We start from the raw sequence: 18,145 nt of genomic DNA on the forward strand, positions 1-18,145 counted from the left end.
TAGACAGCTTGGGCCACTGTGTCGGCGTAGGAGGCTAGATGAATAGATAGGCTCAAAACAGCTGAAGTAGGCAAAAAATGCTAATCGCATTAAAAGTTGGAAAACACACCACAGGTGCAAAAAAGCGAAACGCACAAATTAATGAGGGCATGTGCACGTATGCTTACTAAAAAGCAAAGTTAAGATACTAGAAGAGTAACTTGGCAGCACAGTGACTAAATATGCTTCTCTGTTGCTTAGACCAGTGTTGAATATACAGACAATGCACCCTGTTGGAACTTCTTTCATCCACCTAGCTCACAACAATTTGTAATGATTTCATCTGCTTCTCCCAAGCTGCCGCATGCTCAAGCGCATGTGGCTGTTTGCTGTTGCATTAAAACTGGTGTGCCGTTCGGACGTGCCGTCTCTTTTTTGAACCAGATAGCGTTGTAGCCAGCACAACTTATGGTTCACCACACAGTGCCAGAACCTGGGGTCGAACCAAGGACAACTAGTTTGAACCCACCGTGGCCACTCGCAAGCATTTTCCAATCTGTAGTGTACCAGGGTGAATGTATGACCTTTCAAGCGGTCGTGGGGTTGGGAGTCTGGCTACACCAGTAAGAAGTATGCATGAGCTATCACTCGAACTTTCTCCTGGACTTGCGAGGGGGCATTGTAATTACTTGGCCAAGCCTATTTTTATTGCTTGTATGTTTTTGTACGCTTGTGCACGTGCTTTTGTGACGCGTTTTGGTGGATGGTATAAGTGCGGCTGGTTTCCGAAAATGTTGTTGGAAGTTAGCACTGTGTGCGTGTATTCGTGTCTTCTCGTGTCTGTGTTCCTGCTTTTGCTACCAGAATAGAAGTCACCCCTGACAGTTTTGTGAGTACCTAGCACAAAGGCCCCAACCTTTACACTGTTTCGCGTGATTTTCCCTAGGGCCACCACCCAACACTTGGAGCACATGCCAAGTTCACCAACTACCACTTCGATGTCAACGAGTTTCTTCGACTTCTCGGCAGGGCCATAGACCACGTCAAGAAAGCACGCCTGCAGGCCGTCACCGATAAGCTGAGTACCAAAGGGGCACAGCCCACGGCAGGTCATCAGGAATTGTGATACCGTTTGTAGAGGCTGTATTCTGCAATGATTCACTTCATTTTCCATTCTTCTTTGCTTATCATCCTTTACACCAAGCTGCAAATGCCGGCATTAAAATGAAGAAGGGTCAGAAGAATGTAACAATAAATGGATCCTTGCAGAATGGCAAATCAGCTTTGCAGAGAGGTGGAGGAGAATTCAAAAACGGAAAAAAATACTGTCATTCAGACGAGACTACAAAGGAAACTGGTTTCTCAAAAAGAAAGCTTCGCAGTTTGAGAAATTCATTTGGGTCTAGAGATGGAATCCATGACCTTTACTGTGATTTCTTTCCAAAAAACTCCTGTGGGTTTTCTTTGTAGCTTTCCGCTACCCTCAGGTAGATCTTACGTCATTGCAGAATACGTCCCCGACATTGTGTTCACGCTTTTTTTCATTTTAACAACTATTTGGCATGAATGGAACCATTACACTCTTCTTGCTTTCTTTTGGCCGGTGCTTCCTATTCACAGAAGCAGTTCTTGCATTTTGAATGGTGAGCCCAACCAAACGAGCATAAAAGGTCGCGTGTATTGACAATGGGTGCCCCTGAGGTAGGATACCTATAGGCTGGGAAGCACGTACTCTTGAATTAATGAAAAATTACGGTCACTGACCAAGTCAGAAATGACAAGTTTGACGTTTCGGAACCTGTACAAGTTCCTTGTTCACAATGCATTTTCGTAATTTGTCATTAATACAACATGCTACCTGACCAGACGAGCTTTCGTCGAACTCTTAACTACGTACACTCTTGAAACTTTCTAAAATGTATAGCAACAGCTGCGTTCCTCTAGGGAAATGCACAAGCAGTTAAGGCAGACTGTGATCGGACAAGCGGAGCACAGTACAGTTAATGCTGTGATCGAGCAGCTGCTACTGATTGTTCTGTTAATCCTTTCATGTGATATCATTTGCATCGTAATGATTGAATTAGTGTTTCTATGTGTGTGTGCATGTAATGTGTATCTGTTGTTACAGACACTCACTCAAGGTGGATGTTTAGCTTATTTTGTGCCATAAACGAATTAGCACTCTTTGCTGCCATGAGCTCTTCCTCCTAAAGACCGATCAAGCCCGTCCCTGCTTAGCGTTGTTGGCATGACAATGTTCAGTGCATTAAGCCTAACATGGCTGACAAATGTTGGCTTGTTGCCACCAGATCAAGCAGGTATCAGCAGTGTAATCATTGAGGTGAGCAATGAATGAAGCAGCTGAGAAAACAGATCCAAATAGAGCAGTTTATTGATATTTCGTGACAGTGCAGCTGTTCATACTGCCTAACATGCAAAGCAGCTTCTGGCACAAAAGTGGATATCTGCATGTTTAGGAGAACTCACATTTATTTGTCAATCTAGCATTGCACAATTTCTGATACTGTTCTTGCCTTGGCAACTAAGCGCAAAGACGCACCCCGCGAGGCAACCTTCTGCTTACGTCGTCCAGCAGTGGGCAGCCAGGGCGCTGCAGCTCCGTACTCCTCGCTGTCGTAGCGTACTGGCTGCCTACTGCTCGGTGACGTAAGCAGAACGTCACCTCGAAGGGTGCGTCTTTGCGCTCACTGCAGCCTCCCAGTTTCGGTGTCACGCACTCAGATAACCGAAATTTGTCGTGCCACAGTTCCACAAGTAATCGCATTTTTCCAGATCCAGAAGTTGTTATGGCTTGTATGGAGAGCTCGCTTCAATTACCCAATCGCAATGACTCTGCTGAAAATAAAATTGCAAAGGTTAATTAAATTTTTTTACATTAAGAACTAATTACCATGTATCACCCGTCACCCTTTGGTTGCCACTAATGACGAAATGTCCCTGAAGGAACTGTCCTTTTATTTCAAAATGGCTATTTTTAAATATCTTTGCAAAACACCTGTTATATAATGTGCGCGTGTAACTTGTGTGTAGCCCATGCAAGTAGCAGCATACTGCAACAGTGAAATCTTCGTAAAAGCAACGTGGCACAATTGTCAGCACAATGCAACGTTTTAGAAGCAACTGCTTATATTGTGTGTTCAGTCATCACAACTTTCTCTGCTGTTCCTTGTTGAAGTACTGTGTGACTTCTGAGCAATGCACTTGCATTGTGGTAAAGCCCCTCCCTAAGGAAGAATTTCCTTACTGCCCTCACTTCCACTTTAAAAACTTGTTTCTTGAATTCTTGGTACAGCTGTCATGTGCAAAACATGGCAATTTGCATCAGATGCACTGCTGTATGCTTGTTTTGTTAATGGCATGCTGAAATGTATTATCAGAGAATGTTGCCTTTAAACAAGGCAAAGTCAGCAGCTTTGAAAAAGGCTCTGCCACTTAAGGCTGAACTGCAGGGCAACCAGCCTGCATAAGTGGCCAGACCATCAACATGGTGGACGCAAACAACACGAACATTACAGCATTCCTCACTGATTGCCTCATGTTTGAATTATTCTGTGTATAGCTCTTAGTAGAAGGGCACACTTCTGTGATTGTGAGTGCTTGATTAGAATGTAATGGTACGAATGAAACCTAAGAAAAAGACAGGCTAATCTGTGCCTTGTTGCTGCAGTGCCTCTCAGGAAAGTTTGAATGGTTGAGAAGGGTTCAGTATACAATTTGCTGTGACATTTAATGACAATAGAGTTATGTGCTTTTATGTTGGTCCACTGCTTTTATTGGTTTTATGTGATGCACCTTATAGTACATTTAGAGTACTGTTGAATTTGTCACCTACAATTCTTAAGTGCTTTGATGTGTCTTGCTATGAGGACCACCCCTTGAGGAGCAGAATCGAAGCTTCTGCCACAATGTCTTCAGAGTATGATTTGCTGATAGTACAGTGGTACAAAAGGCAAGTCCATCACAGGCATGTGCTATGTACCACTGTGCCACCAAGTTGAAATGTTGCCTAAGTGTGGTTTCAGTAGCAGATAAGCACTGTAATATAACTGAAAGTTGGGCAAGTTGGTACTTAATCAATGTCCTAAACTGCAGCGCACACTAAAGAAGGCCACCGGCAAGTTAACAAACAAGCGCTCACTTGCAACTCAGCTTATTTTTGGAAAGGATGGTACTTATATACCCTTTGTCCTTTGTCTTTTAAGTTCTGTAGTTTAAAAATGAAGGTAAGCACTGATAACCAAAATGCTTTGTACCGGGATTTTAGGTGCCAAACACTGATGGGTGCCTTGAATTGTGTTATGCACTGTGCCTTGACTTTCACTTACGGTGTGCACAATGTCCCTGCATGCAACACTATATATATCAGAAAGAAAAGCTAGGCCACAATTGGCAATAGTGATGGCTGTTTTGCAGGCAACCTGCAGCCTGCATTTTACCTTTCACAACATTTCCTATGGTTGTGAGACAGAAATGGCGACAAGGGAAGAAAGATGGGGGAACTATCAAAGGCCTTGCTGCTTTACTTACCACTATGAGGACTTCTTGAGTTTTGTATGTCCGAATTTTATTTGTTGCTCTTTTTCTTACATTCCCCCCCCCCCCTCATTTCAATCACCTCTAGCCAATGTAGCATACCCTGCATCCAGCAGAGCTGACACCTTCAACTTTCATTATGCTCTATCAACATCACCTGATCATGTTTTGGGCAGAATGCTGTGAAAAGAACATTGTTATAACTGAAGTTCCAAGTGCAGTTCTATCATTTGGTCATTATTTGTGTGTGCACTTTAATTCTAACACTGTTGTACGAACCAGCCCAATCCTCTGCTCTTGTGAAAACTGCTGACTGATGAAGGCAGTAGTGCTCAAATATTTGTTCATTGTGGACCCTTTAGCTCATAAAAAGGTCACACGGTGACTGCCCTTGGCAACGTTGCCAGTATTTTCTAAGCATAAGTTTGCTCAGAAGAAGGAATGTTAAGATAAGGTCACAGAGATTAATGCTTGTCCTTGGCCAGAGTGCGAAGTAGAGGCAGTGATAGCCAGCAAGACTGTTTCACAGAGCATCAGGTTCATAAAATGTTGAGCAATTTGCTTTAGATAATGACTGTCTTATCAATAGATTCCCATAATTTTTGGCTGCAGCACACGAGCAGATCATGAATTCTGCTTTTTATTTCCTATTCCAACTTTCTCTCCTCTCTGTCAACTTTGCGCAATATATTTGAAATCAAATGATCATCACTGAGCAGTGTTCTAAGTGGTCCCAAAGGATTTCCTTGAACCTTTTGTTATTCAATAAAACTTTGGTTAGGGGTAGTTGGTACATAGTAACTTTCTAAGGTGAAAAAATTGATGCAAGCACACAGTAAAACCACAAAGAAGAGACGAGACCGTACTTGTCCAGCGCCACTACTTGTCTCTTCTTTGTGGTTGTCCTGTGTGTTTGCACTGATTTTTTTCACCTTTCGTTATTTGCCCAGGTTGAAAACACTGATCGTTACAGCTGACACTTCCACGAGTGCTGGTGTAGTTTGAATAGTTGGAGCCCAACGCTTTGCTTTGGGTACAGGTTTTTGTGTCGTCTGTGGAATTAAGCTTGTTTCAACAAATCTGCTTTGCCAGTTTTACTGGGATTGGACACTGCAACACAGTTTACATGTGTATGGATTGATCACTCTCAACCTTAAAAATTTTTAACCATTCAATAATGGCATGTTGTTTTGCCAAATGGAAAAAGAAGACATAGAGCAATCCACATACACATAGGCTGCATTATTTTTTGTTTGTTGCCAGTGATTATGGTGTACAAAGTGGCAGCAATGGACTTGCTACTTGAACTTTTTAATTCTCAACCAGTCTGTGATGAAAACTTGTGCTTTTGACAATTTCTCTTACTGCTTTTTACAAGCAATAAAGTGCCTTTTCATAGCATATTGCATTCTCCTCGTGGGTGTACTTTTCTTCATGTTCCAGTGACATTCCTTGGGTATTCACTTGAAGAACATGAATATTTTAGGGATGTGCTATAAATACATCCGGTGGACGTCTCTCTCGCACAATTGTTTGGCGCACCCTGCTGACATAGCCTTGCATGCACACGATCTGATCTGACTGGTTGGGCATGTTACTGCCTGTGACAATACAAGACGCATCCACAAAACACCCACAATGGTTGAAGTGAATCACGGTCACTGACCAAGTCTGAAGAAAAGTCTACATTTCGAAACTGCATACGCGATTTGGAAATGTTCATTTTTCTTCAGGTGTGGTCAGTGACCGTGATTCACTTCAACCTACGCCTGACCAGACGAACTTTTGTCGAGCCCTAGATTATGCTACCTACAATGGTTTTATATATCACATAGTGTCCACCGTTAGTGTATTATTCATTCTAACAAAAACTGTGTAAGAGGCTCTGACATGTCCATGCAATGTTGTCGGTATCTAAACACATAACTTTTTGAAGCAACAAAAAACGTTGAACATGACACAGCTTTATTTACCGTACTATAAGCTCAGCCACTAAATCTCGCTAGTCGATGCCACAAACTGCATCCTCGTCGGAACTGCCAGAGAAGCCGTCCACCTTGGACACTTCACAGGCATCCTTGGCACCTTAATCGACGTCATCCTTGGTGCCGTCAAGGGCATTGGGCGTGCAGCATTAAAACCGATGTGGATAATCTCCAGACTGGCCATATGGCAGGCGTTGCAATGGTGGAACTCTGTTAGCTCAGTACATTTACTAGCTTTGTTCAACTACAGGTTGGCAGTGTGGTGCCTCGGGGTTTCTTTCTGCTTTTCCACAACTAATCGGCATATTTGAAGAATGTCTTACCCCCCTGGTCATAACACATGAAATGCCACAGGAGGATTCCCTCCATTTCCTCGACCTTAAGCTCGGTTTTTCCAGTGATCAAGTTTGCTGGACATAAGCCCACATGCACAAACCAGTGGTGCCCTTCTCTTCTGCACACAGTAAAAAGGGCCATTGTTCAGTCTTGCCTCTCCAATGCATTAGACTGGTCCTGCCACCATGCACTAAGTTGCAGCTTTCAAGCACAGGTCACGTGCCTGAAAGTTTCAGGCTCTTCAAATAGATTACTTGTCTCACTAGCTGAGAAAATCCACAAGAAGAGAAAGAAAGAAGATCACCGCAGAGCACATTACACAAAACGACTGTAAGGTCGCGGTGATTCTGTACAAACATCAAGTCGCCCACCGACTTCAAAAAAGTGGCAAGCAGGTTGGTGTACGTATAGTTTTTTCTGCCCCAAACAAGCTTTATTCACTATCACAGAGAAGCATCCCTATCAAGAAACAAAAAGCCCAGTGTGAAGTGAAGCACCGTAACCGATATGTCGAATGTGCACAGTGGGCCGTGTACAGAATTCCCTTGAGCTGTGGTGCGTGCTACGTGGGCCAGACCAGCAGATGTTTTAAATGATCGCCTGCGAAAGGATGCCAACAATGTTAGCAACAGAAGGGAAGGTTTTTTTAGCCCTACATTGTAGCGCATGCAGCTGCGTTCGAGCAAAGAAAAGTAATTTTTACGCACATGGTGTGAGGTGCCTCTGAGACTCCCACGTCCACTTCGCCAGCCGCCCGACAGATGGCAACACCTGTCTGGCATTCTCCCCTGCTTTCCCACCTTTAGCTTAGAGAGCAGAGCTGAGTGAGTGTCTGCCCTGCTGCCATGTAGGACTGTTGTGTTGAGTCGCGCTGGCGCGCGCTAGCCCTTGTATTGTTCTGTATGCCTAGCCAACATTAATAAAGACGTCAACCTGCGTCGACGTTACTGCCTTCATGCCCAGCCTCAAGCATCTCGCCCCAGCCCCGCCCTCACATTTGGCGCAGTCGACTAAGAATCTCGCCTCGCCGTTCGCTCACGCCGTGCTCCCGCCAAGCCCGCCTAGTCGCCGCCATTGTCTACCTCCCTGCTCCCGCCAAGTAAGCGCCATGCCGGGATTGAATTGGGCCGAAGTCGACGCTGCCACCGTCGCATGCTTCAGCACTGAGTTTCTGCAAACTGAGCTCATTCGCCGTGGAATCGATGCTACCGGGTCAAGAGACGACCTGATTCAACGTTTGACAGCGTGCCTGGAAGAAGCTCGTGCAGCGATTCCGAAACTACCACCAAGACCGGCCTCAGCGCCAGTTTCATCGACCAGAGTGCAGTTCCATGCCTCGCCCCCGACGGTTTGTCAAGCATTACCAGGTGCAACGTCGCAAGTGTATGCGCCCGCCTCGTACGTCCCATCGCCACCGTGGTCCTACCCCACGCCGCCGCTCGTTTGCGACGCCGCAGCCGTGCCAACGCAAGTTTTTTCGCCGCCATTTGGAGTGCCATTTTTGCCAATGTCACCGCAGTACCAGGCCCCTTCCTTGCCACAGCTGCAAGTGACAACAATGCCCGACATATCGTCTACCCTGCCATTATTCGAGGATTGCCACAAGCAAAGTGCGCGTTTGTGGATTCAGGAGATTCAACGAACGCAGCAACTAACTTCGTGGTCGCCAGAAACAACCCGCCTCATCGCCGCAAGCAAGTTGAGAGGCACTGCGAAAAACTGGCACCTGACTCTTGGCGCGCAGTTCCCAACTTGGGATACGTGGCGTAAATCTTTCCTGGACGCATTCGCCGACGAGCTGACTCTACTGCAATGGCAGCAGCAAATTATGTCCCAAGTACAGTCCAGCTCTCAGTCACTTCGAGACTATGCCTATGCAAAGCTTCGAGTAATCGAGAAATGTCCAGCGCCACTGACGGAGCCTCAGAAGGTGGAATATCTCCTGCACGGCATTCAGTGCGCGGGAACCGCAACAAGCATAGCAGCGCAACGCCCATCGTCAGTATCCAACTTCATTGATATATGCACCCAACTTGACAGGGCTATGCAACATATGCAGATCGCAAGCAACCGGGCTGATCGTCAAGAGCAGACTCTTCGCAGTCAAAATAACAAGACTACGCCTTCCAGACAAGTCTCTTCTGCGTCGTTAATGCCTTCAACGGCACCTCCAACAGTCAGCAGTTTCAAGAAAAGCCGTGTGCCCCCGTCTCGCCCTGCCAGTCCTCCACATAGCCGTCGCATAGCAGATCTACTGCCTGCTGAACAGGAAGCTCGGTACTCGGCTCTGTCACAGCGTTATGGTGTCCCTGCATTTCGCCCAGGACAGTCATTGAGCAAAGCTGTTTGCTTCAAGTGTCACAAAAAGGGCCACCTAGCATCAAAGTGCCCAACAAAGCAAGAGACTGTCACACAGCAGCCAGCCACAGCTTCAACATCACTTCATGCAGCAGCCCCTGCATTGCACACAAGCTCTTTGGACGACGTCCATGGCTCCCATCTGGAGTGTTCCTTCTTTACAGCTGACATTGCACTCTTGGGCTCCTACGATGCCTTCCCAGACACAGGGTCCAAGATAACTATAGTGACCAAGTCTGCCATCAAGAATCTTCCACTGATGCCCTGGACACGCGAGCCCCTAACGGTTGTTGGTGGATCAAGTGTGCATCCCGAAGGCACAGTCTGCCTGAAGATTACAGTGGGCCCCATAACAGCTCTAGTGGAAGCCGCTGTGATCAGCAATAATGTCTTGCCAGTTATACTGGGTGAAGATTGGTTTCGTGCCAGCAATACAAGACTTGTGTTCGAGCCTCCAAATCCAGCCGAAATCCACCATCTGGCCTCGGGCACAGTCATACAGGCGCACCAGAAGCTGTATCCACGTGCCTCATGCGCAGTAATTCCTCGGCAGTCTTTCCTAGCACAATGTACTGAAGTGCCATGTTCAGGCGGTCTCCAAGAAGCACCTCTCCCAGGAATGCAGCCCCTTTGGAAGCCTTTGTGCAAAAGCCAGCCAGAACAAGCCACTGTTGCTCCAGAAGGTACAGTAGCCATAACAATTCATCTTGATCGTCCTCCCGCTTTTGTGGCAAAGGACTTATCAGAGATGCAGCAAGTAGCTCTATCTACGACCCTTTCAGATCATCTCACATTTGCTCGTGATGAGGATGACATCAGCCATTTCCAAGGTGTGGAACATTGCATAGACTTAGTGCCCGATGCCGTGCCGTACAGCCGAAGCCCGTGTCGACTTGCCTGTCTTTTTGCATTGCTAGTGCTGTACTTTTTCTTTTTCTTCTCTAGTTGTGTGAGCAGCAACGGCTCATTATTATCTGTCCTCCGCAAGGCCTCCCCAGAAAATCAGCCATCATGGGTAACTAAGTTAGAGGAAGCAGCATTCGCTGTAAATACCACACTCAATACAAGCACTGGCTTCAGTCCATTTGAGTTACTCTACGGGTACATCCCAAGGCTACCAGCGGAACGCTACCGGCCAGTGAGCAACTCCTCACTCACAGATTGTCTTCTCAATGTCCAAGCACATCGTACTGAGGCCATGGCTAACTGCGAAGCTCAAGATCGCAGGAAGCTCATCTATGACAGAATGCATCGTCCGCATACATTCAGTATTGGTGATTTTGTGTGGGTCCGTCGCCAACAACCTGTGCTTCAAGGGCTTGAGAAACTGTCCCCTCGCTTCAGAGGCATCTACCGCCTAGCAGAACGTCTTACGCCGGCCACATTTAGGGCCATCCAGGTTTCAAGTCCGTCCACCAGGCACTCTGCTCAGCCAAGAACAGTGCACGTTTCACAACTGAAACGTTATGTGCCACCACTGCCTGTGAAGTGCCTGGAAGACACAGCGTCAACTTTGTCTTCGTCCTCTGAACAAGATTCGCCTTCGTGCCCTCAGCAGTGCGAACCGCCCAGCCTACAGCAATCAACCAGCAGTGTGTCACGTAGCTCAGAAACTGCATCTGCTTTGCCGCTGAACGCTCAGCGCCCAGTCAGACAACGCAGACCGCCCACCCATCTTCAGGACTATGAAGTGGACTTTTGAAAGTGCTGTGCTTGTGCCTGTTGCAATTTCTTTAGAGTGTCTTTGCCTTTAGAGTTTGTCATCGCAATTTTGACTTTAATCCATGTAGAACATTTATTGCCTTGCCTCGTCTGTTACTATTTGCCTGTCATATGTCTCTGTTTTACTGCCTCACCTATTCATGCCCAGTATTGCCATACATTGCCTGTTGTCCATGTCTCGCGTTTTCTCCCCTTTGTCCAGCCTTACTTCACAATTGTAATCAAAGAGGACTTTGATCATAAAAGTGGGGCCGGATGTGAGGTGCCTCCGAGACTCCCACGTCCACTTTGCCAGCCGCCCGACAGATGGCAACACCTGTCTGGCATTCTCCCCTGCTTTCCCGCCTTTAGCTTAGAGAGCAGAGCTGAGTGAGTGTCTGCCCTGCTGCCATGTAGGACTGTTGTGTTGAGTCGCGCTGGCGCGCGCTAGCCCTTGTATTGTTCTGTATGCCTAGCCAACATTAATAAAGACGTCAACCTGCGTCGACGTTACTGCCTTCATGCCCAGCCTCAAGCATCTCGCCCCAGCCCCGCCCTCACAATGGACGACAGCACGCACATCGTTGTCGAAGCAACTAGCATGGCACGTGAAAGACACCCATGCATAAGCAAGCCATCCCTGGCGTTATTGTAAAGGGAGTTAGCATTTCTAGACAACATTGGCGCGAACAGTGGTCGAAGATGGTATCTCTGTTTTATGTCGCATTTTTGCATCCTTTTTTTTCTTCTGCTTTTCTGTATAAACTTCCGTATTAAACAATAAAATTTCAGTTGCCAGTAAGTGCTCGTCCTTGTCTTTTCCTTTCTGTGTCCCTCTGACCTGCTTCATGCTGCACCACTTAACATTAGGGAATGCAAGGTAGGTGCACTTCTTGATATATTGTTTGCGACAAACTTATGGAGACCGAGACATATAAACGTAATCAATAGCTCTCATTCTAGAAGAACAAGGGGTCAAATTTGGTAAGCAGGTCCACTCGAGAACAAATTGCAGCTGAACTCTAATATTGAGTAAATATGCGTGCAACAAATCGTGAAGACATTGCTGTCCAATCTGCAGCCACTGTTACAGAGTCTATGCAGCATCCCAAAAGTGCGTACTTGCTTTGATGCAATATGGTCTATTTACGGACTCCAGTCAAGTTTTTTGGTGTACTACATAACACCGGAATACTTAAAGGTGCTATGACACAATCCTCCATTCTCAATTTATCACTTTAACCGAGAATAGAGTGGCCAATATGGTTTACACACAAAAATGGCTGGAGTCTTAGAGCACATTTTAACCCAAAATAGTGCGATACTTTCAATAGCTGCCAAGGATCACTAGCAAGAGTGTTTTCTTCTTTCAACAGCAATTAGGTGGTGCACTGATAGCAAGCTGTACTATGACATACACTTGTGTAGTCACGATTTCATCGAGCACTATCATCGCTGAGCTTACTTCTCTTTCAGCAGACACAGAAATTAGTCTAAGCTGTCAAATTATGATTGAGTTGCTCAGAGCAATTATTTTTGTCAGTTAAGTGGTGGAGACTCAAGCTGAATGAAAGGGGCGGCATTTCCAATTGTGCCACTGTATGAACAGCAAGATTTGATCTCGGGGTGCGTACAGGTCCTTGAAATCCTTGAAAACCCTTGAAATTGAAAGTTCCATTTTCAAGGCCTTGACAGTCCTGGAATTTCTTTTCCGTCTTTGAGAACCCTTGAATTCTTGGGGTTTTTCACGGGGTCCAACAGTGTGACTCACATTATATGATGGTTGAGGGTGGTCCCGGCAAACTTTATTGCTTTCCGCAACGCTGGGACCGCGAAGTCAAAATTCCTGTGCGAGGAAGAGGCGAGCGCGCGTCCGCCGTGCAATTTTTTTTCCCCCTCTGGCTTGCTTGGACTTCGGAGTTGGCCAAAAGCCATAAGTTGCTGGCCACAATGAGGCTAGAGCGTCTCGACCTCCTCGGAAAAAATACAAGTTGTGTCATCATGCTTATTTGTAACGAAAAAGCAGTTACATGAATCTTAACAGTTGAATTTGGCAGTATTTAATTTTTTTGGGGTGTTCGCCTTGGGCCGGATTTATTGGCAACCCACTAAAAGCAGGTATAGCCTCATAGCCTGAGCGTTGTCTGCTGGCCACATCGTGCTGTGTTTATCTGTGCGTGCTCACTCCGGTGCCGTCGATGCCTTGTTTGCTTTTTCACTCGTTTCGGTTGTGGTGCGCATAGTTCAGAATAATGCCTGGGAAATGTAAATTCTAAAGCGCTTGGCTCAGCAACGATGATTACAAACTTTGGGTTGCGCCGGATACATCAGACCCCCACGGCGCGAAATGCACATCCTGCAGAAAGACCTTCGACATCGCTTCTATGGGCGAATCTGCTCTCAGAAGCCATGCGAAAAGTGCAAAGCACTGTGGAATCGTGCAAAAGGCAGCTGGGAACTCTATACAGAACTACCTGGCACCAAGCACAAGCGAGCTGTTCACTGGGTTGGCTCCATCGCAGGCGACTCATCTAAATAGCACCTGCAAGTCACACGAGGTGGTTACCGATGCAGAAATTCTGTGGACAATGAAAGTGATTACCTCCCACTACTCGTACAGATCATCCGCACAATCCGGCGACTTGTTGAAGCGGATGTTTCTCGACAGCGACGTGGCTAAATCTTTTTTCTGCGGAGAAAAAAATGTGCGTATGTTGCGTGCCATGGGCTCAGGCCATTTTTTTTGTCGTCCTTGCAACAAGAGGTACAGCAGTCTGACTATTATGTCGTGCTTTTTGACGAGTCAGCGAATGACTTCCTGCAAGAGAAGCAAATGGACGTGCATTCCACATCGCTGTCGGGAAACATCCACTTCAACAAGTTGCCGGTTTGTGCGGATGATCTGTACAAGGGTAGTGGGAGGTAATCACTTTCATTGTCCACAGAATTTCTGCATCGGTAACTACCTCGTGTGACTTGCAGGTGCTGTTTAGATGAGTCGCCTGCGATGGAGCCAACCCAGTGGACCGCTCGCTTGTGCTTGGTGCCAGGTAGTTCTGTATAGAGCTTCCAGCTGCCATTTGCATGATTCCACAGTGCACTTTTCGCGTGGCTTCTGAGAGCAGATTCGCCCATAGAAGCGATGTCGAAGGTCTTTCTGCAGGATGTGCATTTCGCGCGGTGGGGGTCTGATGTATCCGGCGCAACCCAAAGTTTGTAATCATCGTTGCTGATCCAAGCGCTTTAGAATTTACATTTCCCAGGCATTATTCTGAACTATGCGCACCACAACCGAAACGAGTGAAAAAGCAAACAAAGCATCGATGGCACCGGAGTGAGCACGCACAGATAAACACAGCACAATGTGGCCAGGAGACAACGCTCAGGCTATGAGGCTATACCTGCTTTTAGTGGGTTGCCAATAAATCCGGCCCAAGGCGAACACCCAAAAAAAATAAAATACTACCAAATTCAACTGTTAAGATTCATGTAACTTCTTTTTCGTTACAAATAAGCATGATGGCACAACTTGTATTTTTTCCGAGGAGGTCGAGACGCTCTAGCCTCATTGTGGCCAGCAACTTATGACTTTTGGCCAACCCCGAAGTCGAAGCAAGCCAGAGGGGAAAAACAAAAAATTTTGCGGCAGACGTGCGCTCGCCTCTTCCTCGCACAGGAAGTTTGATTTCGCGGTCCCAGCATTGCGAAAAGCAATAAAGTTTGCCGTGACCACCCTCAACCACCATATAATGTGAGTAGCACTGTTCGACCCCGTGAAAAACCCCAAGAATTCAAGGGTTCTCCAAGACAGAAAAGAAATTCCAGGACTTTCAAGGATTTGAAGGACCTGTGCGCACCCTGAGATCAACTCTTGCTGTTTGAACAGTGGCACAATTAGAAATGGACGTGCATGTGCGTCACACAACGTAGCCACCAGATATTACACATACACTTTTATGGGGCATTCCACGGCAGAGGACATTCAGGAAATAATTCTAAGGGTCCTTTGCCACTGGGCAAGGTTCTTCAGATCTCGATGGATGGGCCGAACGTTAACCTGAAGTTCTTTAGGAATATGGAAGTGCACTTGCAGGAAAACCATCAGGTCCAATGTGCTGGCTTGTGGCCTTCATACCATCCCCAATGTCTACAGGGCAGGGGTAGGAGCCAGCAAGTGGGGCATTGACATTCTGCTGTCAAGCCTGAGTGCACTCTTCCGAGACTCACCAGCATGACGGGAAGATTTTTCAACTGTGACTAGCCAGGAAACATTTCCACTGCAGTTTGTGTCTCATTGATGGGTGGAAAACACAATTGTCATTGAAAGAGCTTTGCTTCTTTGGAATAGCATAAAGAAATATGTGGAGTCTGCAAGGAGTAAGCAGGTAAGCTTACCAAAGTGTGCATCATTTGAAAATGTGTACAGCTTTTGTCGTGATTCCTTGACGCTGGCAAAACTGAACTTCGCTCTCAGTGTTGCTTCCATTCTTCAGCCATTCTTGGAAGACTACCAGTCCGACAAGCCAATGATCTTTCTTGCTAGAGACCTTGAGAGTGTTGTGCGAAAGCTCCTTGTGAAATTCGTGAAGGCTTCAGTGTTGTCTTCATTGGCAGGGATTGGTGGTTTGCTCAGGGTAGACGTTCATAACCTTGATAACCACACTTTGCTTGAAAAAGTGGATATCGGCCCCAAATGTGAACAAGCACTGAAAGATTCAAAGGCAAGTGCAAAGGATACATTTCAATTCAGAATGGAGTGTAAACTATTTTTGGCAGCTGCGACCAAGAAAATACTGAAATGAAGTCTCCTTAAATCATCAATGGTTAGAAACCTGGCATCTCTAGACCCCCGGCTCATGTGCCCGAAGCCGAATCAGTGCCTTGTAGGCCTAAGGAAGGTGTTGGACATCTTGACCGTGGCAGGAAGACTGAGTGACTGCCAACGGGAATGTGTAATGGCAGAATACACTGAGCTACTGCAAGAGGTAAAGCACGAGCTTCACCTGTTTGAGAGGAGCCTTAGCAGGCTGGATGAGTTTTTTTCATGACCTCCTGAGCGTCAATCCCTCCGACAAAGAGCTGTGGAAAGTAGTCAGGCTGTTGCTTGTTTTGAGCCATGGGCAAGCAACTGTCGAATGGGGGTTCAGCATCAACCGCCAGATCTCCATAGAGAATCTGAAAGGTTTGTCATACATTTCACAGCGTATCATATGTGCCGCAGTGAACAGGGCAAGTGGAATTTTGAATGTTCCTATAACAAAAGAACTCAGAATAGCTGTGTCCGCAGCGAGGCAGCATTATGGTGCACACTTGGAATCAGAAACGGTACCAGTAAAACTCAAAGCAGACAAGAAGGCTCACAATCATGGAAGAAGTTGAAGGGTTGCAGACAAAGAAAAAGAAGCTTGAGGCAGTTGTTACCAATTTAACGGCCTCTGCGGATGGATATGCAGAAAAGGCTGAGAGAACTGGTGACATCACGCATGTGGTGAAATCAAGCAGCTTGAGAAAGACCGCAAAAGCAAAGGCTGAAGAACTCGGCAGCATTAAGACGCAAATAGAAAAAAAACTGAAAGACCTGCCCTGAGCTTCAGAATTTCATCTAGTCAAATGAAACTGTACGTGCACTAAGTGAAATCACTTTCCTTTGTTCTGTCCAGTAAAATGTAACATGTGAACTACCGTATTAAATATTTAAGTTTTTTGAAAGCTCCTTGAAAATTCCTTGAATTTTTTTTCTTGGGAACCTGTACAAACCCTGTGATCTGTACTATTAGTTTGTTTGTGCTCCAATTCAAGGCATTACTTCAGCTGCTGCAGGGCCGGTATTTTGTACCGATGCCTTATCACTTATTCTATACTAGTCTTATCATCCACTGCTCACGGCCAGCTGATCCCGTTTATAACGCAAGCGGACCGTCGCTCTGACCACTGACAAAGCGCGATAAGCGCGAAAAGGCATTAGCACCAGAAAGGCATCGCTACAAGATACCGGCCCAGTAGCCAATGTAGTCTGATGGAGACTGCTGCAGAAAACATTTGCTACACACCATTGCCAAAGTGGCATGCAAGCTGAAAGGCATGCATTTTATGCATTACCAGCCACTTTCTCGGTGGGATTGTTTCCTTTACACCAAAGATGCTGGAACGAAATGGCAAAATGTATACTGTTTGATTGATCGCTTCACTAAAGTTTCGCTTCGCATAGATCTGCCCTTTTTTTACTATGATAGCCATCAAATAAATGCTTTATTCTTTTAGGAGGAACAGGAACACAGCATCACTTTGCTCACTGGTCTTGGCACACCTTAGGCAGATACCACAGGTATCCTCTCTGCTAAGCTATGTTGCGTTCAAGACACGGAAGGTTATTCCTTTAGAGGCATACACAGGGTTTCAGTATGTTGGCTACTGACACGATGCAATGCTTTGTAGACAAAGCCCTTCGTTCTTGCATTTAATTATTTTTGAACCATAGGTGCTAAAGACTGGGTGCTTCTTTCAAGAGGAACACCAGAAAGAAATTGTGTTTTTTTGTTTTCTGGCAACCGAAAGTTCGGGACTTTTCATGTTATATTTACAAATGATTAACACAGGCAAATGGTCACAAACATTTTATTTAGAGAGACGAAATCGCCCACATGAACATGTATTTACAAAAGTCAACGAACTTGCCTATATATATTACAAAAGCCATGTGACGAACTTACCTATATATACAAAACCTCGTTGACAGGCATTATTTACTCTTTTTAAAGAAACGGCAAATAAATACATGCCTCACGACGTCTTGTTTACTTTGTCCTCTGCACTTATTTAAATAGGATAAAGGAAAAAGCACTAATACTAGTACCACGGCCACGGGATAAAAAAAGAGATTTGGCCTGCCGCCTACATCGAAAACAGACGTGATCCGCCGTGGTGCAACCAGTCGGGGACTGTTGTCTGGGAACGGCGTAGAAAAAGCGTGAAGAACGCCGTCGCCCATGGAAGCCGACGCGTCCCATCCCCCGCAAGTAGCGCCGTTTAGGCCAGCCAAGCGGCCACGAATGCAACTATGGCTGAGACGCTTGCTACCATTGCAGCTCACCTGACGCGGCAGGCTGCACATTTTTTCTTTTATGCAGCGGCCGTGGTAGTACACATGGGCATGCTTCAAAAGAGATGCAATGAGTTTTCTAATCTTACGAGCTGTTGTTGAGTGTCCATTCTATAACTTCCAGGTCTCTGAG

General features: G+C 46.1%; 1 protein-coding gene across 2 annotated transcripts in view; it reads left to right on the forward strand.

The window, feature by feature from the left end:
* LOC119430930 (EGF domain-specific O-linked N-acetylglucosamine transferase) overlaps positions 1–5,941 on the forward strand; it is a 60,768-nt gene extending 54,827 nt beyond the window's left edge. For both annotated transcript variants that reach the window (XM_049656706.1, XM_049656704.1), the window contains one exon: positions 926–5,941. In XM_049656706.1, coding sequence (XP_049512663.1) covers positions 926–1,105 — 180 coding nt within the window. In that variant the 3' untranslated portion in view covers positions 1,106–5,941. The remainder of the gene's footprint in view (positions 1–925) is intronic.
* The last annotated feature ends 12,204 nt before the right edge of the window (positions 5,942–18,145 follow it).

Source organism: Dermacentor silvarum, chromosome 10, assembly GCF_013339745.2.
Source record: "Dermacentor silvarum isolate Dsil-2018 chromosome 10, BIME_Dsil_1.4, whole genome shotgun sequence".
NCBI classification, from domain to species: domain Eukaryota; kingdom Metazoa; phylum Arthropoda; class Arachnida; order Ixodida; family Ixodidae; genus Dermacentor; species Dermacentor silvarum.